The sequence below is a fragment of the Anas platyrhynchos genome, chromosome 2 (genome assembly GCF_047663525.1).
Source record: "Anas platyrhynchos isolate ZD024472 breed Pekin duck chromosome 2, IASCAAS_PekinDuck_T2T, whole genome shotgun sequence".
Lineage (NCBI taxonomy): Eukaryota > Metazoa > Chordata > Aves > Anseriformes > Anatidae > Anas > Anas platyrhynchos.
The window spans coordinates 158,809,123-158,832,111 of record NC_092588.1 but is presented as its reverse complement, the minus strand read 5'-3'; the positions used below and the strand labels follow the sequence as shown (position 1 = coordinate 158,832,111).

Below are 22,989 nucleotides of genomic sequence, written 5' to 3'. Positions count from 1 at the left end.
CAAAATGCCTGTGGATTTTTCCCACTGAAAGTTTGATGCTAGACATTTCCACCTGGCATTTCACGACTTTTCACTGGACCAGATGAGCTCCAGAGGTTTCTTCCAGTTAAATTATCCTACGACTATATGAAATGAGAGATTTAGAAGGAGTTATGCAGAGGTTAATTCCAGAATAGAGGAATCTTGCATCCACCTGGAGCTGCAGGAGTGTCAGAAGTGGGGCTCTGTACAATTCACATAGTGTCTAGAAGATCCAGGGGTCAGAGACGAAATATTTTTAGAGCAAAAAGACATCAAATCAAAGACATTTTGACTTCAGCTTTGTCCCACCTCAGAGAAGACACTTCTCCCCAAATTGAAACCAGTCCTGACGCACTGTGCTGTGACATTTGGCTCATTGTTGACTTGGAAGAAGATCACTTACCGAGTCATGAACATGTTGTGATTTCTTGAGTGCATCACCCTGTATTGTTTTCGTGGGACGTTTTCCACGCTGATATTGGTCACTGGTAGAATAAGATTAAAGGAAACAGTACTAGGAGAGAGACATTGGGTCCTTCTTCAAGCCATTTGTTCCACCAGGGCACGATGATCCTACCTGGTGTCCTGTCCTTGGCAGGGAGGGAAGAGCGCAGTGAGGAGGCTGGGAACAGACACGTTGAAAATGGTTAGGGGAAAAAAAAAGCTGGTGACATGTTTCTGGCCCTACAGCAAGGGTGGCCATGAGAGAATGGATGGATGGATGGATGGATGGATGGATGGATGGATGGATGGATGGATGGATGGATGGATGGATGGATGGATGGATGGATGGATGGATGTCCTGGTGGCTCTGAAGCTGCCCAGGCCACGAGCAGAAAGTCTGGGGCTCATGGCAATGAAACTGGCTTTTTTTGGTCCCTCTGCCGGTGTTTTTGGTTCCGTGGACATACCCATGAGCTCAAAGAGTTGCTTCTGGTTTCTGGTCCTTTGTTAGCTTTTATCTGGTCTCGGTTTAAGGCTGCTCACATTAACCACTTGTGGCTGGTCCAGGCATTTAGTAGTGCTAAGGCCTTCTGTGCACTGGCTGGGCAATGGGTAAGGAAAAACCATCCAGTGGAGAAGGGGTGCAGGTTCTTTAAGCCCGACTTGAGGTATGAGATGCTGCCTTGGCCTCCAGATTCCCAGGAAATGTTTCTTTGTGCTGAGCTGTTTCTTTTTGTCTTGTAGGTGCAGATCCAGAACAAGAAAGTTGACCTTTCCAAAGTGTCCTCCAAGTGTGGCTCGAAAGCAAACATCAAGCATAAGCCAGGTAGAAATTTTACCATTTCCTCATGATTTATCTGCAGAAGCTGCAAATCTTTGACTTCATTCTCTTTCCACCCCATTTGACAAAGCAGATACTTAGCACGACTGCTTGGGGAGTGAGAGAGCTTTGTTCGTGCTCCCAGAGGCTTTGGGGACCAAGGTGCCACGGAAGGATGCAGTAACTTCCCTCCAGACCTTCAAGGCAGATCTGAGGGACATTTAGCCTTTAGTTCTGTAGCATCCCCTATCTGATAGACAACACTTTTGGCTCTAACAACATATTATGGGATGGGTGTGCAGGAATTGTTTGTTCCCCACTGAGAACCCAGCAGTTGCTCTCCTGTGAGTCCCAGGTTTCCTAAACAACCCATGAGCAGCTTCCCACTCAGCTGGCGTGCTGGCAAGTCTCGAGTTTAGGGTTCCGTGGCTGCTGGCAGGTTGTTTGAGCTGTGCCTTTGTGGCATCCCAAAGCACGGCCAGCGTAGTGACTTCTGCAGGTTTGTCCATATCTGAGGACAGCTACCTGCACGGCAACCAAAAATTGGTGTGCGAGGGACAAAGTTCACTGCCCAAAGCTGCAACCAATTCCCACAGGCCTGTCCTTGTCTGCTCCTGGGAGTTCCCTGCACCCTTTTTGCAGCCCCGTAGGTTGAAAGCTCCTCGCACGCGGAGCAGCACGGTTCAACGCCTCGAAACGCTCCCGTTGGAGACCGTGGTGCCACCAGCATGACCTCTGTGTGCTCAGCGCTCTGCAGTAACAAGCTCCCTGCAACAATGACTGCTCTTGTCCAGGGTGATTAAAGCAGAGGAACCCGTCCAGAACTCTCTGTTGTCAAATGTTTTAACTGACCTTGTTGAACCAAATCCGTTGGCTTCCACAACTGGCCAGGCAAAGCTGCTGGGTGTTTAATGATGGCACTGGGAAGCAAATTGTGCTCAGGAATATTTCAATAGTTTTCTGAGAAATCCACTGGAATACAGATTTTATGCACCTTATTAGTTTATTAACAGGAACTGCAGCACTCGAAACCCAGGGAAATCTTGCTGGTTGTTTTACTGACCTTCAGGTTCTCCTGAACCCGAGCCCTCTCACTGCAGACAGTGGGTAATTTGTAGGACGTGTGGCTGTCCCCACCTGATGGCACCTCCAGGGCTTTGCCCTGCAGCCCTGTGTGCCTGCACGGGTGGAAATTGCCAACCTGGGTCTCGCCAGTTTTTAAAACAGATCTGAAGTGGGACTCTTCTGGAGGCGTTGATAAACTCAGCCCTACGCAATCTTGTTCTAGGGGGAGGAGACGTCAAAATTGAGAACCAGAAGCTGAACTTCAAGGAGAAGGCCCAGGCCAAAGTGGGTTCTCTGGACAACGTGGGACACTTGCCAGCAGGAGGAACAGTGAAGGTGGGTGCAGCCAGCTCTGGCACGTCAGGGTAGGGTTGAAATTTGGTTCTTCTCCTTGTCCTGCTGTTCATGTAGCCCAGCCTCTCCACCCCCAGCCTTTTACAGCCATCTATTTATTGCTGTGGCCTCTCTTTTGTCAACCCCAGGAGTAAGTATGAACTGAAAAGCAGAGAGCTGTGAGCCCACTCAGCAGCCTGCCTGAATGGGTTTCCTGCAGGGCTCGAACTGCCCCCGTGCACTTGCATCCTTCCTCTAAGAACCCGAGAGCAGGGATTGCTCCGTAAGCCTGTCGGAGCTGCTGCATGTGGCCTGCTGGGACCTCTTCCCCCCTTTTCCCTCTTCCCCCCAGTAAAGCTGATGAATTTGAGGCTGGGAAATACTGGGAAATGGCACCTTGCAGCTCTCGGGAGCACTTCTCAGCCAGATTCTGCACCACAGCCCAGCCTGAAGGCCCTTTGTAGGAGGGCAAGAAAGGCTCGTGTGTTATTATCAGTGTGATTCACCGCTTCTCCCCATGAAAGCCTAACTCCAGCTGCCCCCCAGCCTCAGCTCTGCAGATTGTAGGTCTCGCTGCAGCAAGGAGACATCTGCTCTTCGGGGAGGGCAAGTCCCCCTTATTACACTCGCTTGTGCTGGGGCTTTTCTGCAAAACACTGCTGCTTCCGAATTGCCTGGTGGCCCTAACAGCAGCAAAACCAATCCCGTGCTCCAGCGTCACAAACGGGACTCTGTTCCCCCAGCAGGAGCGCCCGGCGGAGGTGCAGAACCTCCCCCTACCTGCCCTCGGCTGCCCCCGTGGCTTTGTTCCAGCATTTTTGTGTCACGGCAGGGCCTGGGGCTCGGCTGGCTTGAGCCGTTGTGTTAAACGCTGCCTGCACTTGGAAGAAATAAATAATCCCTGGCCTGAAGGGCAGCAGAAATCACAAGGATATTTAGTTCGTGCTCAGCCGTCCCCACCTCAAGGGGCTGCCAGGGTGTTTGGGGACACTGTGGGACTCTCCAACCCTTTATGTAAAATTCAGCCTGGGCTCAGTGAAGAGCTGGAGGGAGCTGTAGGGTACCCGGTGTGCTGGTAGGGCCGGGGAGCTTTCTGTGCTGAATCCTGGCTGCTCGGCGTGCTGCAGGCTGCGGGCCACGTGCTGCTGCTCTCTACTTTAAGGAGGGTTGTCGTGAACCTGCTAAAATCTTTCATCTTCAGAGTTTTCCTGCTGTCTCCATGGGTGCAGAGTCTGTCCGTGGCACTCTCACCCATTTCTTTCTGTTGATGCAGACACCAAAGCATTTCCCCACTGCACCCCCCAGCCCTCAGCCAGCGCAGGTCCTCGAGGGTCCAGCATCCTCGTACAAACCCAGATTTAGGATCCACGTATCTTTAGGGTCTGCTGCATAAACGCACCCACACAAAGCATTCTGCTTCACTGGGCTCTGCTCAACCCACCTGCTTGCTCTCCACCCCGTAGCTCGCTGCCCCTGCCCCGTTACCTGCCCTGCTTCTGTCTCTCCTCCTTCCTCACCCGAGCGTTACGGGGGCTGAGCTCCTACCCCGTGGCCGTGGGCACGGTGCCCACACCAGGACGAGCTGGCAGGGGCAGCTCAGTGCCACCGGGACGTGGGTGCTGGGGCACTGGGAGCCGTCCAGGACGGCGACTTTCCGGGGAACCGAGGGGGCCGCTGCCTCCCCCCAAAAAACCCCGGTCCCTGCGCGCGTCTCGGCAGCTGGGGAGGGCAGAGGGGGCTCGGGGGAGCCGCGTTTCCCACCCCCCAGCCCCGTTTTCGATTGACTCGTCCTGTCGTCCTCCCCACCCCGTGTTGTCTCCTTGTAGGCTGAGGGGAGCGCGGAGCCAGGGCAGCTCCCGCCAGCCCCTCAGAACGGAGAGGTGCCGGCGGCCCCGGCAGGCATTGAGATGCGGGAGAATGGCGTAGGGCCGGCAGTGCCCACTGCCCTGAGCGGGGGTGACCAAAGGGAAATTCAGAGCTTCGAGACTCAGATACAAGAAACAAGTAAGTGCCTGCGCCTTCTCTCTACGCACTCTGCCGGGTGGGACGGGGAGAGCACTGCAGCAGGGGCAGAGCAGCCGCCCGTGAGCACCGGTCCCACCGCTGTAAGCTGAAAAGTTTTGAACTGTTTTGTAGCGATGTCTGCAGGGTTTTTGCCTTTTTTTTTAATGAAGAAAATTGCCTTTTATCTTCCAGGCATCTAATGATGACATTCTGGTATCGTCTTCCGTTCCCCTCCTGTCCTTCCCCCTCCTCTCCTCCTCTTCTCCTTCTCCCGACCCTTCCCCTTCTCACCTGCCCTTGTGTCGCTGCAGATTGAATCTCACAAGCTGACGTTCCGTGAGAAGGCCAAGGCTCGAACAGACCACGGAGCGGAAATCGTCGTCTCCAAACCCCAAAACCTTTCCAGCAGCACCTCCCCCTGGCGTAGCACATCCGTCAGCGAGAGCCTGGGCTCGGTCGCCTCCTTGTCACCGCTGCAACAGCCAGCTCCCCTTGCAGCGCTTTCTCAGCAAGGCTTGTGACCCCCTCCCCGCCCCGTCTCCCTCGCTCTCCCCCCCCCAATAACGCAGCTTGGCTCTCTTAACCCGGCGTCTGGCTTCAGGTGGGAAGGGGACAGCGTTTAGCAGGGCTCGCGTCCCTTTCGGCGGCGCTGCCTCTCGGCTCGGCACCGTCTGGGCGGCCGTGGGCACGGGGGCGTCCTGGCCGCGCACCCCCTTGCCCGAGCGTGGCAGCCTTTGGGGGCCCTTTTGGGGCTGGGAAGGGCTTCGCTCCCTCTCCTCGCCTCATCCCTTTGGCTTTTAGGAGGACCCTAGAGGGAGTGGTGGCCGCGTTTCGGGGTCGGCACCCAGCGACTTCCAGCCCACGGCCGCTGTCCGGGGCTGGCGAGCGGGAGGTTCGGGGAGAAGCGCGCCCACGCTGCTGGTGGCTGAAGCCAGGCCAGAGTTAACAGGGATAAGCTGTGATCTTTCTTTCTTTTTAAGAAAAAAAAAAACAAAAAACTTTTCCTCCTTGCTGCTTCAGTTTCTGCTGACCCTGTTTGATGATGATATATATTATACACACACGTTAGGCTGTTTTAACTGTTGACTTTAGCCTTTTATTCTTTGTGACAATGTGTTGATGATTTATCGTGCTACCAACCCATGCTAAGTTTCCTTTTCTCTTTTCCTTCTTTTCCTAACCGTAGGAGAGTAGAGACATTAACCGCTGCTGCAGTGCTGGCTTCTTATTGACATATCCAGCAATTGTAACTTTTTGTTGTTGTTTTTTTTAATATTTTAAAAACGATGGAGCAAAATTCATGGGATTAAGCCATGTCTGAAATGAAAGGCACAAGAATGTGTTAAAGGAAAACTCCTTGCTGTAACCGATCAGATGAAGCCTGTGTTGACTGCAACGAGTTGAATCGATGCTCGTAAAAAAAACCAAAAAAACCTCCTGTAGGGCCAAACCACCAGCCCTAGAGGATGCCGTAGCACCTTCTGTGGCTTAGCAAGGCGAAGACGGTTTGTTTATTTATTAACTCGCACAGCCAAAGCCCTGGCTGTTTTTCCAGCCGGGGCCCGAGGTCTGGAGGAAGGGCAGGAGGCTGCTTTGGTGGTGGAGTTGCAGGTTTAACGCAGGCCGGGAGTTCGGAGGCAAGCAGGTTGTGTGGTGCGTGTGGCGTTTTAACCGGGGCCGACGGGTGGGGAACCACGCCGTCAGGCTGAACGGCGCTGGCGGGGGCCGCGGGGAGGACGGGGCGGCCACCCCGCGCCCGGGGCACGAGGAGGGGGTCGCGGGACGTCTGCGGAGGGCTGGAGATGGGGGGGGGGCAGCGCCCCGCTGGGGCCGGCAGGTTTGTAGTGCCAGGGAGCTGCAGCTCTGACTCGGGAGGGGATTGCTTAGACGTGACTCTTTGAGGCTCTTGAGCTCCTCGTTTGATGTTGCAAATGACACTAAAAAAAAAAAAAAAAAAAAAAAAGGAGAAATGTAAATAAAAAAAGAAAAAAAAAGAAAGAAGTGTTCTTGGGTCGTCAAACTAATTTAAAGCAAAAAAAAAAAAAAAAAAAAAAAAAAGGGCGGAGTAACAAAACACTGGGATCAAAGTCAACTGAACCAGGCGTGTGCTAAGGGGGAGCTGATCAAAGGAGGGGACAGAGGGAAGCCTGCAGCTTCTCATGCTTGTGGGAATATTTCTTTGGGAAAGCCGACAATGACACGATAACCCGGAATCTGTATTTACACACAAAGATTCTTATTGCACTTGTATTTTTTATATTAAAGTTTGCATGATTTCTAATAAAATGGCATTAAAATGTACTAGTTTGCATCAAAGTCGTCTGCTAGTTTCATAAGTGCTTTTTCCTCTGAATACAAATTGAAATAAGCAATGCAGATTTGCACCTGAAAGGGGCGGTTATATATACCCCAGAAAACTCCCACTGCTTCCCTTCCTCCTCCCCTCCTCCTCCTCATCACCACCACCACCACCCCCTCTCCTCTCCTCTCCCTTCCATGCCACAACCCTCGAATCCCAAGGCCGGGGAACGCCGCAGCCGTGCGGTGCCGTGCGGTGCCCCGTGTCCACCACCGCTCCAGGCACCCGGCTCGAGGAGCCACCACCGACACCCCGGGGACCCTCCTGCTCCCCCTGTCCCACGGACGGCTCCGCGGAGAGAAAAGCTGGAGGTGCCCGGGGAGCCCCCGCCCGTGGGTTAACGCCGCCGGCTGCAGGGGTTTTGGCCCCATTACGGGGCTGGGGTGGAAACCTGCTGCCTGGCGAGCGTTCCCCGAGCGCGCCGAGCCTGAAACCCTCCAGCTGCTCCCGTGGCCTCCGCCCACCCGGTCACCCGCATGCAGCCCCCGGTATATATCACTGCCCCTTCGCTGATGCTTCCTTCTTTCTCTTATTGCTAAATTCTGAACACCAGCTAGAGCTTGTCAATCTGGTGATGGTTGGTTGGCGTTCCAGCGCTTGAAACGAGGCGAAGTTTGACGGAGAGGGAATCAGGAGAGCAGGCTCATGCCCTCCGCAGGGAAAGGCGCGGATTTTTCTTCCTGAAGCAATAACGGGCACAGGCGTGCTCGGGGCTGGTGCAGGCAGGGGCCGGGCAGAGCCGCGTGCGCCAGGAGGGGACGCAAAGCGTGGCGGTGGCCTTGGGCAACCAGAGCCGAGGTGGGCACCAAAACGCCGCGTCCCCCCCTTGCCGCGCTGCCCTGGGCGAGCGAGGTGAAGCTCAGGTGGCTCCCAGCTGCCCGCGGCTTTGTCCTGGTCTTAGTTCAGGTGCGGCGGTAGGAAGGCGAGTGGCAACATTGCACTTTATCTCCTGGGACTGCAAAAAAAAAAAAAAGCAAGCGAAACCCGCACACCTTGCAAAGGGACAGCAATGGCACCTTCTCCCCGCTGCGTTGCTTTGTGTGTCCGGCTGCTCGGCTCAGGGCCCCGCGGGGGTGCGGAGGCGTTCAGGCTGCTCAGCCCCCCCCAGCACCTCCCGGGCAGCTGCGAACCGACGGCCCCGTGCCTCTGTGCCACTTTCTCTAACACTTGTTGTGCCTGTGTTTAGCTGACAAACTAAGTCCAGATACATTAGCTTGGTGTGTTGTTGTTGTTTTGTTTTGTTGTTTTTTTTTTCTAAGACAGCTTCGGTTTCAATGTTTTTGTTTTAAATTTTGTTTTAAGGAAATGGCTGTACATATGGCTAGCCTGGGAAGAGATCGGTGTGTGGTGAAACGACTTCGGTTTCCTATCTGGAGAGATGGGAGTGAGCTGGTTATTGCTGAGACCTTAAATGAGGGCTGCGGAGAAGCTGCTGGCTGGGCACAGCAGGGGAAGGAGCTGTGTTTGCCACCAGCTTGATCAAGGGCTAGAGGTAGCAAATGCTCTTGGGGAAGAAAAAAATAAGTTGTGGTCTGACTTAGATGCAATTTGCCTGTAGATGTCCCTGGCCTGAGATGCCTCGGGTGGGTCCTGGCTTTCTCTGCAGCTGTGCGTGGTGTGCTGTGTGCTCTGGGGAAAGGCAGGGAGGGAAGGATGGGCTCGGGGGTGCAGAGCAGCCGCTTGGCTCCGATGAGCCCAGCTGGGAGAAGTCAGGTGTGGTGGGCTCAGGTGCCGCAGGGTGTGCTGGAGCTGGCTCCAACCTCGGGTTGGGGCAGGGTGCGCAGCAAAGCCTTGTCCAAAGCGCTTGGACATGGCACAAGTTGTCTTGGAGGCAGCTGAGCTGCAGAAGCGATGCGCAACCAGGCAGGGGCTGCTCGGCTGCTGGCACCTGGAGGGGGTCCCCCTGCATATCAGCGGCACGTGCAGTTACTTTGGGGCTTTTTATACTGTAAAAATACATTCATGGAACCGAGCGTGCAGGCTTGAGGCCACAGGAGCAGGACGGGAGCCGCAGCCACTTTGCTGCTGCGCCCAGCGCGGCCTCCCCTCGCAGGTCGGCGCCCTGACCGCAAACTGAATGTAGTTTTTCTACGCTGACCCCGCTGTTGTCCCCGCGTGGGTGTGTGCGTGGGCTCTGGGCCCCTCTCGTGTTCGTGATGTGTGGGCAGAATTTCTTGGCAGCAGCTCGGTGTTCGCAGCCTCTGGGCCTGGGCGCTGAGGGGTGGGCAGGGCCCCGCGGCAGCGGGGGGAGCAGTGGAAGGCAGGCTCTGTCGCTTCTTCCTCCTCACCACCCGCGTCCTGCTTAGAGTCAGCAGTCGCCTTTGAAATCCCCCTCTCGCACGAGTCTCGCTGGCCACCAGCTGGTGTCTAGAGTATGATCAGACACGAGACTCCTGTCCAGCACCTTTGTGACCTTCCCGCTCCAGCATTCAGCATTGCCTGCAGCTTCAGCTACCCCGTAACATAGGTACAAGGCGTACAGACGTAGTGGGGGAATAACGGCCCGTGGGAGGAGAGCGGGGTGGACCGAGAGGGCAGTGGGGTGGCGAGGAGCTCAGAGCGCAGGACCCGGGAGGCCTGACCCTGGCTCTCGGCTCCCCCATGGCCTTGGGAAGCCGCAGAGCCTCCCTGCCTCAGTTTCCCCATCTGCAAGGTGGGGATGATCACGACTTACCTCGCCGGGCTGTTGTGAGGCGTGAGCAGCGTGCAAAGCGGTGGCTAAATGTGAAGTATTCTCATTATTTTGTGTCATAGGATTACTCAGCAGAGGCACCGTCTCCTCGGTGCCGCCCGGCTGTGGCGGAGCGCGGCGCCAGCGTTACCTGTACCGAGGGGGGCACTGAGGGAGGGAGCAGGGGGCTGGGGCGGGGGGGGGTCTTGCATGGGGGTGAGGCCTGGGAGAGGGAGCGGGGGGCAGCGCCCCTCCTGCCACGGCCTGGATTCGTAGCGGGTTTGCTTCTGCCTTGTGTCACCCTCCTCCGAGGGCTGTACGACTGTCTCCTTAGCAACATTTCCTGATTTGATGTTGTGATTATTATTACTATTGTAAAGGGTTGAAATAAAGCTTCTAGATGTTCCTCCTCAGCATGGCGTGCTCTGTGTGGGGGCCTGGGGAGCTCAGAGGAAGGGGTAAAGGGGCTGGGGTGGGCAGCTCGGAGTTTTGGCTTCTGCCCAGCCCCAGGGGCTGCGGGTGCAGCAATGGCCAAGGGTGGTGGTGAGGCTCCATCCACAGCTGTGAATGGAGAGCCCGGAGGAGCTGCTCTCCCCAGCACACACACAAAAAAAAACTTTTTCTACCTTTCCTCACCAGGATGCAGTCAAGCTCAGGGTGCTGCTGGCTGGGTGTATTGGGGGGTCGGGGCAGGGAAGGCTTTTCCTGAAGGCAGCACCCGGCACCTCCTGCCCTCCACAGCGTTTCTGAAAGCCCCCCCAGAGCCCATGTAGGTTGTAGCCTAAGGCCCCGTCCCTTTCTTCCTGAGCACCGGCCCCGCCAAGCCCCAGCTGGGTCCTGGCCCCAAGAGCTGCTGGAAGCTGGGCTGGAGGAGGGGGCTCATCCCTGTTTTTGTGACCCCTCTCCTCAATCCCTCCAAAAAACACAACTCTCAGGCTTCGGTTTTCAAGGCAGGCTTAGGAGCGCTCTACACAGAGCCACAGAGGGGTCTGGGTGGGAAGGGACCCCAAAGCCCCCCATGGCCACCCCCTGCCCCCAGGCTGCCCCCAGCCCCATCCAGCCTGGCCTTGGGCACTGCCAGGGATGGGCTTTGCCTTCCCCTGGTGCTTGGTGGCCCTGTTCTGGTGCCACAAGAGGCCAAGCAGGGGCAGGGCTGGGGTCTCCCTTGGGGTCTCCGTGCCCCTCGCCCAGCTCCAGCCTTTGGGCAGCCACTGAAAGCAAATCAATGAAAAGAACGAAGAGGACAGAGGCGGTTACTACTCTATCCCTTTTTATTGTCTTTAATCTATGTTGTAAAAAGATCCAGTATCACATAACAGCCACTGAAGTATCCCAATATCACACTAGTTCTGAACCATTTAGACAATAGCTTAGTCTTTTTTTTTCTTTTTTTTTTTTTCTTTTTTTCTTTTTTTTTTTTTAAACCTGCTGGAAGGGAAAAAAACATACTGCCCATTATACAGGCCAAAAGAAACAAACACTGGTCAAATAATAGTGACAACCTCAAGCAAGTGAAATGAAGATGAAAAGTTTCGAGTGAACACAGGCTGCAGGACTCCGACGGCCCGCGGGAGGCCGGCGGCTCCAGGAGGGCAGAAGCGGCCCCGAGCCCCCGCCACCCCCTGCCCTGCCCTTGTGCTTTTCGCCCACGGCCGCTGGAGCCTCGGGGCTCCCGCACCCCCCGCTGCAGTCCCTCAGTTCAGATGGCAGGGGCACAGCTCCGTTAATTAAAGCCCATGACGAGTAAATTAAATCTTAGTAGAAGAACAAGTGGCAGAACCAAAAGGTGGCCCCAGCAGCAGGCAGCCCCCGGCCCCAGCGCGGCCGGGACCCCCCCTTTGCCATCGCCCACACCTGCAGGAGCTCAGCCCCTTCCTCCCCCAGCAGGGCACAGCCGCGTGCCCAGCTGGGGCGCTCCCCTCGCCTTGATTTCAGATACAAAGAGCATAAGAAATGGTGAATAAAAACAAAGAATTCCCGGGCCCTGCGACCGCCGTTTGCTCAGCTGCTGGGCACAGCAGTGGCAGCGCCTCCCTCCAGCACCGCGCCCCCATGGGCACAGCCCCTCGGTTCCCCCAGCGCCTGCTTCGTGTTCCTCCGTGGCGCTGTCCCGCCCGAGGTCCCACATGCGTTACGAACATCAATGAAGCCTCACAACAGCCCTGTGAGGTAGGTCACTGTCTGCATTTGACAGGGGATCCAAGGCAAAGCTGGGATTAAACTCCAGACCTCTCCTTTAACGCTGTGCCTGTCACAATCCTCCTTCCACAGAAATATGGTCCCTGTTCATAGAAAACAAAGAATTTTGTGCCTGTGCTCCTGGCCTGCTGCAGGAGAAAGCGCTCACAGGCAGACTGGCATCTACAATCACGTCCTGTGTTGCACAAGTTACAGGGATCCGGCCTCCTTGACGTAGGGAGAACAAGAAATAATAATAATAAAAAAAAAAAAAAGGAAAGTAATAACAACGCAAGAAGACAAAAAGTACAGGCAGATCAGGAACAACGAGTCACATCTCACACTCATAACGCCACGACTGCGCTCGCGCTGTGGGGCGGCAGGGCCCCCGCTGTGAGGCTCGGATCCCGCGTGGAACAAACGTCGCCTCCGGCACCTTCGGGGCTTCCTCCCCTCCGACGTCCTCGGGGCACGGAGGGGTACGAGGAGGAGATCTCCACCCTGCGCCGCTGCATCCACGCTCTGCCCGGCCCCCGGCGCAGGCACAGGCGAGCCGAGACATCCGTCCTCCTCTTGAGCCCGGAGTAGCTCTCGAACCAGAGCTGCTCCTGCCCGGCCCTGTGGGGATGGGGCGGAGGACGGCCGGCAGCAGCCGTGTCCTTGCTTTCCAGTTCCAGTTCAGGGACTGACACCGTCGGAGCGGAGGAGGTGGGGGGTCCACGAGGCTCGCCGCAGGGTCCCATCGGCGCTCGCAGTCCGTCCCAGGCGGCGCGACGCTGGTTCTTCCTACACGGTGCCCATGCACGGAGCCGACAGCAGGAGATTCAGACAACATTAATCTTCTAGGATGGAGAGAGATGACTTCACAAGGGATAAATAGAACTTTTATTTAAATAAACATTTGTGAACATCTTTATACAAATTACAAGTCCCCACACAATCCTCCAGCTCTGCCTAAGCGCCAAAGCTGCCAGGAGGGCCTTTGAGCAGATCCACCAGGATGTCGAGCAGCTGGCTGTGCTGGTGGTGCAGGTCCCCGGGGATGGCTGCCATCTCATAGCACAGGCACGTCTCCACCATCTTGGAGAGCGACACGCGGAAATCACGCAGGAGGCGGATGGTGTAGGAGTCTCCCTCCAGCACCAGGAGGTCGCTGTCTGTCAGGGAGACTGTTGCTCGCCAGCCATCATCTTGGTGGGGAGAAGAGAGCGGGTGAGAAGCAGGAAGGGTGAGGAGCTGTTCCGGTGCTGTCCGCTCCACCAGGGGCGGTGCAGGTCCACCCCACGCTCATTTCAGCCCCGTCTGGGGGATTTATCGGGCCAAAGCGTTCCCCCAAAAGCCTGGCAGAGCTCTGACCCATCACACCGGGATCCTTCCCCCGCTTCCCACAGCTGACAGCCCATGGCACAGCGTCTGTGCTCTAGGGCTGAGCCCAACTGCAGCAGCACCCAAACCCCAGGGGCTAAAACAACACACGCCAGGCTCCTTCCCAGCCCAGGCTCCTTCCCAGTGGTGGCTGAAGACCAGCCCGACGCCTCATTCCTCAAGGCTGAGCCTCCAGGCAAAGCTCAGCCTGCCTTCGGCTCGGTTACCTCACCACCCTGCAGAGCTACTGCCTAGAGTGGCTCACAAATCACTGTGCTTGTGGCCCCAGGACAACAAAACAAATCCGAAGCAAAAGGCTCAAAAAACAGGGTAAGAGCTGGCCAAGAAGGCCGAGCTGCTACGCAGTGGAGACAAACTTGCAGCCCCTCCAGCTGCAGTCCTCGTGGAGGAACCGGGCGCCTGGGGTGGCAGCAGCAGCACGAGGAGGTGCAGGTGTTTGTAGCACTCACCTCGGACGTGGATGTCTGTGTCGGTCATGAGCAGCACAGCCAGCGGGTGGACCTGCGAGGAGTCCCGCACAAACACGCCACCGTTGGACTTCACGGCCATGAAGTACGTTAGCCAGCGGCTGTACAGCTTGGAGGCCTCCCTGCAGAGGGGAAGAGCTTCGTCAGGCACAGCCAGAGATGTTTCACGCTCCGGTACAGGCACACGAGCCTGAGGCACTGCCAGGGTCCTCAGTGGTGCTGGGAAGCCAAGCGCATGGAGCCACCACCCCCGGTTCACACCCGTGGGCCCCTCACCTGTTGATCGTTGACTTGTGGAGCAGCACGGTGCCCGCCTTTGTCCGGTAGGCGTAGCTGTTGGGTTTGAACTTCCCTTGGCGGGTCACTTTGCCTTGTCTCACCTGAAACGAGAGCAGCTCAGACACCCGCACAGCGAGCAGGCACTGCCCACCAGCAGCCAGCCCAAGTTTCCCCACAACTGTCCCAAGAGAGCACAAGATTCATGTCCCTGGCACCTCCACACCTCCCTGCGCTACCCACAGCCACCAGCAAGCCCGGGAGAGCGACTGCAGAGCGGGAGCCGGTACCTGGATGAGGTTGGGGTAGAGCCCAGCCATGAGCACTCCCTTGACCAGTTCCTCCTCCTCGCTGTACTGGTTACATACGGAGGAGGGCATGGTGCAGTCAGACGGGGACGACACCAGGAAGGCTTCGTAGAGGTTCTCCGAGAACTGCTTGACAAGGCCTGCGGGGAGGAGAGGGCACCAGTGAATCACCCACCACCAAGTGACCTCAGCAGGGCAGCTCCAGCTCCAGCCTCAGCACCAGGACAGGAGGAAAAATTCCTGCCTGGGGCCTCCCCAGGGCTGTATCTGGGCTCCCGAAAGTTAGAGGCACCCACACCAGGATTTGTCTGTCCAGCATCCCCATTCCCGCACCGTGCCCTTCCCCGATGCTTCAACCTCTTCACGGGAAGGAAGGGAGAGGCCTCAGAGACTCACCGTTGATGAAGCGAAGGCTGGGGCCGTACAGGTAGTAGTCCTGCAGGTAGTTATCCCTGGCACGGCTGTCTCTGCGCCTCAGCACCTCCTCCCAGCCTGCCACAGCTCTGACAAAGGCGAGGTGATCGCTCCCGCTCTCCCGGCTCAGAACAGCCTTGGCCTGGGCGACAGACACGCGGCTGAGTCAGGCAGCAGCCCTCCCCTCTCCCCCTGATTTTTCTGCTTTCCTTTATTTAGGAGGGCTCCTCACCTTGTCCACCTCCGCACGGTTTTGCAGGCTGCTGCTGAAGGGGTCCCGGGTGAGGCAGGACACGATGACGAGCAGGGGGTGGAGGCAGCGGTAGATGGAGGCCAGGACGATTGCCTTGGCCAGCCGGGGATCCGTGGAGATCTGGGCCAGGCGTTTGCCCAGCGTGGTGAGGGCTTCTCGCTGGTCCAGCACTCCTGCAACAGAGCCGCCCACGAGGGCACAGCCGTCAGCTCCAAGGGGGCCAAAAGGGGCAGCCAGCCAATTTTGGGAGCTGCCAAGAGGCACACAGCACAGGCACCCAGAACCTCCCACCCCCAGGGTGAAGGACCTGAGACCAGAGAAGAGGCTGGGACAGCCAAACGATGACCAACATGAGCCCAGATGTAGACCCCTGGTCACAGTTCTTTCTCTGTGCCTCCAACTATTATTTTTTTTTTAATTTCTCTCCACAACGTATGAAGTTGGAGAAGCCCCCACCAGCTGCCACCCCTATCGAGGGACAATCCTGCCCAGTCCGTCCCGCGGGATCCCGTGCCAACTCTCACTTCCCACGTTCAGACAGCAAACGCGTTTGTTTCCGTCACGCCCACACCAGGACACAGCCTTAGCTCACCGATCTCCTGCAGCAAGATCACTGCTTCATCCACAGCTTTGATGTCAGGGCTGTCCAGAGCCTTGGACAGAAATTCAACCGCCTGCAACACACAATGGAGAATGGGGAGTGGGGGGAAGGCATGTTTCCCAGACCAGAGAGCGGGAGAGCCTCCAGGAGCCCACTGCTCTGCCCCACGGCCACAAGTTCCCCTCCTCGTACGCCTACAGCAATATGAGCTCGGTCCTCTCCATCTCTGCACAGTGCCTTTTAGACACACTCTGTGATCTAGATAATCTACGTTACGTCCTGGTCTTAACTTCACTAGAAAGCAGCGCGTTTAGGAAAGCAAGAACTAGAGTCAGCAGCGTCTTGGGTTTTTCCTACTCGTGTTTGTGGTCAAATCTCATCTCTAGAACTGGCACCAGGCAGATCGCATTCTGCTGGCTCAGTCAGATGCAGTCTTGCAGGCGTGTATTGTGCTTACTGTTTTTTCTGGCATGTGGATCTTGGCCTGAACCACCAGGTTCTCCAGTGGGGTGCGTAGGATCTCTGGAACCTGGTAAGTTGGCATCTTGTCCAGGCGGCTGCGAGGGAAGAGGTGATAGGCAAATCCTGACTGGCAGCGGCCAGCACGCCCTCGCCTCTGCACGACGTTCGACTTGGACACCCACACTGTCTCCAGGCAAGACACCTGGAGAAGGAGGAGAAGAATTAGGTGTGGATACTCTCCCAGCTCTCTGTCTGCTTTGAACGGAGCCTCCCACCTGGCCCACGGACCTCGGGAACTCCTCAGGACCAGTCAACCACCCTGCTAAAGGGGAGGAGAAACCCTTGCTCTTATTATCCTGCATCCTGCAGCGCTGCTTGCAGAGGCCTGAGCTGCTCAGCACATGGGTGAGACCTGGATGCCACCTGCTGGATGCTGGCCTGATCTCCACACCGCAGCGCCCAGCTGGGAGCTGCCCACAGGACCCGGTCCCAGCCTCCTGCTGCATGCACAGACACTGCGGGGCCTGCTGGGAACTGCCCTGCGAGATGAACTGGGTTAAAACTGGGCAAATATAGAAAAGCCTGCTTTAAAATTACATCTGTTCCAAGGCATGAGCCATCACCTGGCCCTGGGAGACGTTCTGACACAGGGAAGGGAAGGGGCAGCAGTACGCAGCCAGGATCCCTCCCGCCAAGAGCAGTGGTGGCACAGCTGCCTTCAGGCTGTTAAAAAACGGACTCCCAGGGAGCTTTTTGTAAGGCCTGACGCCACCAGAAACGCAGCCTGAGCACTGAACCGCCCCCCCTCACAGCTGACTAAAAAGCTCAGCGGGGTCATAGATGGCTTCAAAGGAGCAGCACCCTGTAGGTCAGAGCTGCCTTGGTTGGGTAAAAGAGGCTTATGACAAAGCCATAGAAAAAGGCAGAGGAAATGGAAAAGCTACAAACGTTAAGGGTGTTAAAGAGAGCTGGGAAGTGATGGGATTTGCCTTATATTTCTTTGAAGATACCAGGCTCCTGCCTGTTCAGCAGAAGCTGCTGAGAAGCCTGGCAGGGAACTTGCTGAAGGCAAATGCTCCGAAGGATGAGTCAGAAATCAGGCCGCAGACAGGGACACAGGGCCAGCACCCCAGGGGCCGAAAGGGAAGTGGTTACCATCCCCTTGGGTGGTTTCTCAAACGCGGCTCTGAAAACATCCACGAGCTCCAGCACATCCCAAAGGCATCCAGCAGAGGCGAGAAGGGATCAGTACCTTGGTCTTTAGGTCGTAGCGCTCCTCCTTGTGCGTGCCGCTGTCCACCACGTGGACGATGTCGTTGATGGTGATGGAGGTCTCGGCGATGTTGGTGGCCAGGACGATCTTCCTGACGCCGGGGGGAGGCCGCTGGAAGATGTTTTGCTGGTCCATCATGGGGATGTTAGAGTGCACTAGGAGATAAAACCCATCAGTCAGCCCTGCCCTGCCTCAGCGCTTTGCCGTAAAGGCCAGGGTGAGCCAAGATTCTCAGCCCTCCTGTGCCATCAGCTCCCATTTCTAGAAATATGGGGCAGGGAAGCCACTCGTAATGTCACCAGCCACTGTCAGCAGTTTCCTGCCAGACAGACCTCGGGGAAAAAAGAAGCAAGTGAAATAAAACTTCCACATCACCTCTGAACCCCTCCTACCCCACGGAGGTGAATGGTACCACCAGAATATCTGTGTCCCACTCTCTTCCAGAGTCCAGTTCTGTGGTTCTGTGGCTTCCCCTTTCCAAAAGGTCTCTGGGGCAGGGGGATGGGGTACCCTCAATGTTGTCTGCTCTAACTTTCCAAAAATGATCTTTGACAAGGACCTATAACTCTTGGATATCAGATTTTCCACACTACAGATCGATGATGCAGAGAAATTCCCACCAACTGCACCGAACAGCAGGGGAGCAGAAGAATGTGCAGTTTGCACAGAAAAAACACCTGCGTTTTTTAGCAGCTGAGCTGTTCAAAGTCGCACCCCTCCTGACCTTATTTGACACTGAATAGGGAGGACTGTTAAAAAACAAACAAAGAACCAAAGCAACCAACCAAAAATTCTTTGAAGCCTCGCAGGGTAATCCTGGCTTTGGTTTTACATTTCCCTCCCGGGAAGCAGAACATCACATTCACTAGAAGATGAACCACGGAGCACACCTCCACCCCACAAAACAAGTCCCAAAGAGCTTTTCTATTTAGGCTCAGCATGCAGCTACAGCAGGGCAGAACTCAGCAGTTTCCTCCTTGCCTACATCTGCATTGCTGGAGGCAGACAGGAAGCCAGTTTCTTTAATCACCCGCTGCTTAGGATAGCCTCTGCTGGGAGCTAGTTGTGCTTTACATACGCCTTTGCATACATCAGAGCACACAAACTTGCTCTGTTATCTGTGCGCAACAGCTGAAGGGGTTGATCAAGGCAATTGGCCTCTCCTCCCGAATCCTGGGGAGAAATCTGGCCCTGCCATCTCACCTGGTAAGACGAGGTACCGGCTGTTCTGAGACCCCAGCATCTCCAGCAGGCGCTGCTGCACTCCCTTGATTTCCTGCCAGCCAGGAAGGAAGCAGAGGATCCCACCTGTAACACAGCAAAAACACTTAATCTAGCAATCCAAGAGCAATTTTTATCCTAGAGACTCAGAAACTGCAGACAGGACCTCTTATTCCCAAGCCCACAGCAACCCTTAGCCCGAGAAACCCAAAGCGAAGCAGGGCCAGGGCTGGGATGCCCCCTGCCAGCTGAGGAAACCTGCACCCCTCTCATCACAAACTGAGGACAGATGCAGCCGTGAGGGAAGTCAGACCCAGGGAAATGTCCCCTGCCTGCCTGCTCGGCTGTACCTGCCTCTGTCAACGCCTCAGAAGCTTGAAGTCAAAAGGAAACAAGGCCAGCTATGTTCTGGGAGTGAATGCCTTCGAAGAGCTTTAAGTGTTTCCAAGCTAGTAGAAGCCATCTGAAAAATCTTCCCTTCACAAAAACATCACCACCCAGGGAAGGAAATCCTCCCAGGACAGGAAAATAACTGCACTGAGCAGCATGAGGCTGCAGACACTGGTGCACAGACACAGTTTCAGCCCAGGAGTGGGGTTTCTCAGGACACCAGGACCTCGAGGTACACCGACACGGGAATCAGCAAGCAACCCGGCTTCCAGACAGCTTTCCAAACTCCAGCAGAGGGGTTTGCATAACTGCCTGGAGCACCAGGCACCTTAACCTGCCTCAGGCATGAGGACTCATACATTGTCTTAGCCAAAGAATTAGGTCACAGCAGACTGAGACCACTCAGCTCACCGGGAATTCCAGAACTCAGCACAACATTTCTTCTGCACAGGGGCTGTGCTCTGCAGGTACCATTTTTTCCCCCCACAAAAAAGGGGAAGGGGGAAAAGCAGAACCTACCTGGTTCTCCGTGGGCGTCAATCTGGAGTACGAGGTCGGTGATCAGATCGAGGTCGAGGACGCATTCATCATCTGATTGCTGGATAAAACAGAAGCACAGTGAGGACAACGCGTGAGACGTGCACTAAGGGAGCTGACTGGGGAAGGCGCCCTCCGAGCTCTGCTGTTTGGAATCGGAGGTGGTCTCAGGGGCGCAGTGATGTGCCTGTCTCAGCCACAGCCATCTCATTCAGTGGTGGAGTATAAAAGCTTTGGTGATGGGAGAAAAATGGGCAGCAGAGCCGTGCCGTGGGGTGTGATAAGCTCCCAGGTGACTCTGAACTTGTGTGGGATCTGCTGCAACCCAACGCACGCAGATCCATGGGGCCCAAAGGATTCATCCCTGGGTACTGAAGAGCTGGGTGATGTGACTCCAAAATCCCTGTTATTTCTTCATGGGCTGGGGAATCTGCAGAGGTCCCAACTGACTGGGAGCGTGCTCATGTCACTCTCATTCTCATGACCCTGGCTACCCCAGGAAGCCAAGCCCAGCACGGGTTCACGAGGACAAGCCATGCCTTACTAGCCTGATACCCCTTTATGATGAGGTTGCCTGCCCGGTGGGGTTTGGGGATTTTGGCAGACTTTGTGACTGTCTCTCAGTGTCCTCCTGGACAAAACACCCAGCACCGCTGCAGCCACACCTCACACACTGAGCACAGTTTGTTATCTGTTATGTTCTGGGGCCCAAAAATACCAGGATGTGCCCAAAGGAGGACAATAAAGGAGTGAAAGGGCTCAAGGGCACGGCTTATGAGGAGCAGCTGAAGATATTTGGTTTGCTCAGCCTCGAGAGGAGAGCGAGGGGTGACCTCGTGTCCTGGTTTCGGCTGCTGGCAGGGTTAAAAGCACGACGCCTTGCTGCTGCCTACAGCTTCCTCGAGAGGGGGAGCAAGGGGATGGCTTACAGCTGCGTCAGGGGAAGTTCAAACTGGACATTAACAAAAAAATCTTCACTGAGGTGGTCAGGCTCTGGGACAGGCTCTCCGGGGAAGCAGTCACAGCCCCAAGCCATTGGGTGTTCCAGGAGCTCACAGACAATGCTCCCAGACGAATGTTTAACCCTCAGGTTGCCCTGTGTGCAGACAGGAGGACTGAAAACCACCACGGGTTCTCTCCCCCAGCTCAGGAGGTTCTGGGAGTGCAGGAGGACACCCGCAGATAAATAAGCAGCCATGCAGCAGACAGCAGAAAGGTGCACAGACTTCCCAAGCGTCTTCTGGAGCGAGCAGATGCCTGTTCTTGGATGGCCTCCCCAGGACGAGGAGCCAGGAAGCTCAGGAGCCTGGGTTTGGCTCCATCTGGCACCCGCCCTGGTCACCACTGCTGCCAGCTTCCTCAGCTGAGGAGTGAGAATGTGCAGTCCCTTTCCTGCTCTCCAGACTTGGAAGCTGTACCTCTACCCAACAGCACCTCACGAGTAGCTAAAGTGAAATTCGGGGAGGCAAAACCAAGCCTTCCAATCCACTAGGCACAGAGCAGCAGCTGTTGTCTCAGTAATTTGGAAGTTAAGTCAGGTCAGCTTAAAAAGAGCAGGGGAAGAACCCAACCAGCCACGAGAGGAACAGGAAGATGGCCCTGAACACCAGGGGCCACCCTCAGCAAGTCTGCTGATGACACAAAGCTGGGAGAAGTCCTTGATACAACCAGGTGGTCGCTCAGCCACCAGGAGAAACCTCCTCAGGCTGACAGAAACCTCACCAGGCTGAGCAGGGAAAGGTCAAACAAACTTCCCCTTACAGAGGGACAACAGGAACTTAAATTTGAAGTCGCCTTTATCCATAAATTAATTAAAATACGAGGGATTCTGCTAAGCTGATCTTAGCTCAGGAGGATTGACCTGGAATTAAAGCTCAGCAAACAATGCCCAAGGGCCACAGGACGAGGGACCGGTTCCAGGCCCTGCAGATACGCCCGAAACCAGCCCCTGACCCGAGGGGAAGAGCTTCAGCGCCGCGCTGCACACCCACCTTTATCTCGTAGTGCCGGTGTCGGTGCCTTCCAAGCTTGGCCAGGATCTCTTCGAGATAGTACTCCTTCACCGGGTACATGAAGCCCGGCACCTTGACCACGGGGCAATCCCCGAAATAATGCGAGAAACGCTGATTGTCTCCCGTGGCGCTCATCAAGACCAGGCGCAGGTCGGGGTTGAGCTTCTGGATGCCCTTCAGCAGGATGAGCAGGAAATCCGTGTTGACGTCTCGCTCGTGGACCTCGTCGACCACCACGTGGCTGACGCCCTCCAGGCTGGGGTTCCCCTGCAGCTTGCGCAGCAGGATGCCCACGGTGCAGAAGAGCAGGGCTCCCCCCCGGGCGGGGGGCTTGCTCTCCAGTCGCACCTGGTAGCCCACGTTCTTCCTCATGTTGGGCCCTAGCTCCTGCGCCACGCGCTGGGCCACCGAGATGGCGCTGATCCTCCTGGGCTGGGTGATGACCACGTTGCAGCGGGCGCCGCGCCCCTCCAGGATGTAGTGTTCCAGCAGGAGCTGAGGGATGCGCGTGGTTTTCCCGCAGCCCGTGTCTCCTGCTATCACGACCACGGGGTTCTGCTCGATGGCCGAGAGGATGGTGTCCTTGTGAGGATCCACCGGCAGCGGGTGGCTCTCCTGCCACGAGGATCCTCTCCTTTTCCAGAGGGCCAGCAGGTTCTGGCTAAGGCGCACCTCCTCCGCCTCCAGCATGGGGATGTAGGTCTTCCCCGTGATGGCATCGCTGATCGCACCCGATTCCTTGCTCAGGTTCATCATGTCATCAGCAATCCGGGGCCTGGATTCCCTGATGTCCACTGGGTACTGGGGTGAGACAGAGAAAGGTGTGAGAGGACAAGAAGCTCAGTAACAGTCCTCAGGAGGACAGAAAAATGAGTGCCTGGAATGGACTCAGCCAGACTAGCTTTGCCCACAAAGCTTTATCAAACTCTTCATGTTTCAGGTAGCCCACCTCCTTTTTTTTTTTTTTTTTTTAAGGTACCCTTCAGGGTTTAGGTAGAAGTAATTCTCACTCGAAATAACCTCAACTCAATGCAACTCTGAGCAGCTCCCTGCATTTTCCTCGCTGCATCCCCTGAGGTTTGCAGCCTGCTCTCACAGATATGTTAGGGCCAACACCCAAACTGACGGGCCCAGAACAGCATCTGAAGCTCTCCAGGTCAGTAGCTACACTGCACGCAGGGGCTGCGACAGCCCCAGAAGTCAGCTTTTTGTAACACTCAGGTTGCACCACCACCCTCCTTTCCATCAGGAAGCCCGGACATTTAGCTTGCCCGAAACCTAAGTGTTCAGCTGAGCCAGAAACATCCAATCTTGGCAAAAAAGTCCAAGATCCTATGGGAATAACCAAAAGGAGCAACAGCAGGTCAGGCACTGGCTAGACCACAAATCAAAGATGTTCACAGGATTAGGAGTTCAGTGATGGATCGGACCAGTAGCTTTGGGTTCAGCCTTGCTCAGGGTCCCAAGGGCAAGCCTTCCACACACAGCCTGACA

General features: G+C 55.9%; 2 protein-coding genes across 20 annotated transcripts in view; one reads left to right on the top strand and one right to left on the bottom strand.

The window, feature by feature from the left end:
• The window catches only part of MAP4 (microtubule associated protein 4), a 138,786-nt gene extending 131,798 nt beyond the window's left edge, over window positions 1-6,988 (top strand). For 10 of the 13 annotated variants that reach the window (XM_038173900.2, XM_038173899.2, XM_038173898.2 and 7 more), the window contains 3 exons: window positions 1,210-1,291; window positions 2,574-2,686; window positions 4,999-6,988. In XM_038173900.2, the coding sequence (XP_038029828.2) occupies window positions 1,210-1,291; window positions 2,574-2,686; window positions 4,999-5,208 (405 nt within the window). In that variant the 3' untranslated portion in view covers window positions 5,209-6,988. Of the gene's footprint in view, window positions 1-1,209; window positions 1,292-2,573; window positions 2,687-4,509; window positions 4,688-4,879; window positions 4,901-4,998 lie in introns of all 13 variants that reach the window. The other 3 variants (XM_038173896.2, XM_072034054.1, XM_038173895.2) reach the window with 2 other exon arrangements.
• A 3,982-nt stretch (window positions 6,989-10,970) lies between these two features.
• DHX30 (DExH-box helicase 30) overlaps window positions 10,971-22,989 on the bottom strand; it is a 37,975-nt gene continuing 25,956 nt past the window's right edge. For all 7 annotated transcript variants that reach the window (XM_072034056.1, XM_027452911.3, XM_072034057.1 and 4 more), the window contains 12 exons: window positions 21,475-22,296; window positions 19,466-19,544; window positions 18,539-18,643; window positions 17,315-17,490; window positions 16,058-16,264; window positions 15,592-15,673; window positions 14,979-15,172; window positions 14,729-14,888; window positions 14,315-14,472; window positions 14,025-14,128; window positions 13,731-13,870; window positions 10,971-13,085 (listed from right to left, as the gene is read on the bottom strand). In XM_072034056.1, coding sequence (XP_071890157.1) covers window positions 12,850-13,085; window positions 13,731-13,870; window positions 14,025-14,128; window positions 14,315-14,472; window positions 14,729-14,888; window positions 14,979-15,172; window positions 15,592-15,673; window positions 16,058-16,264; window positions 17,315-17,490; window positions 18,539-18,643; window positions 19,466-19,544; window positions 21,475-22,296 — 2,463 coding nt within the window. In that variant the 3' untranslated portion in view covers window positions 10,971-12,849. The remainder of the gene's footprint in view (window positions 13,086-13,730; window positions 13,871-14,024; window positions 14,129-14,314; window positions 14,473-14,728; window positions 14,889-14,978; window positions 15,173-15,591; window positions 15,674-16,057; window positions 16,265-17,314; window positions 17,491-18,538; window positions 18,644-19,465; window positions 19,545-21,474; window positions 22,297-22,989) is intronic.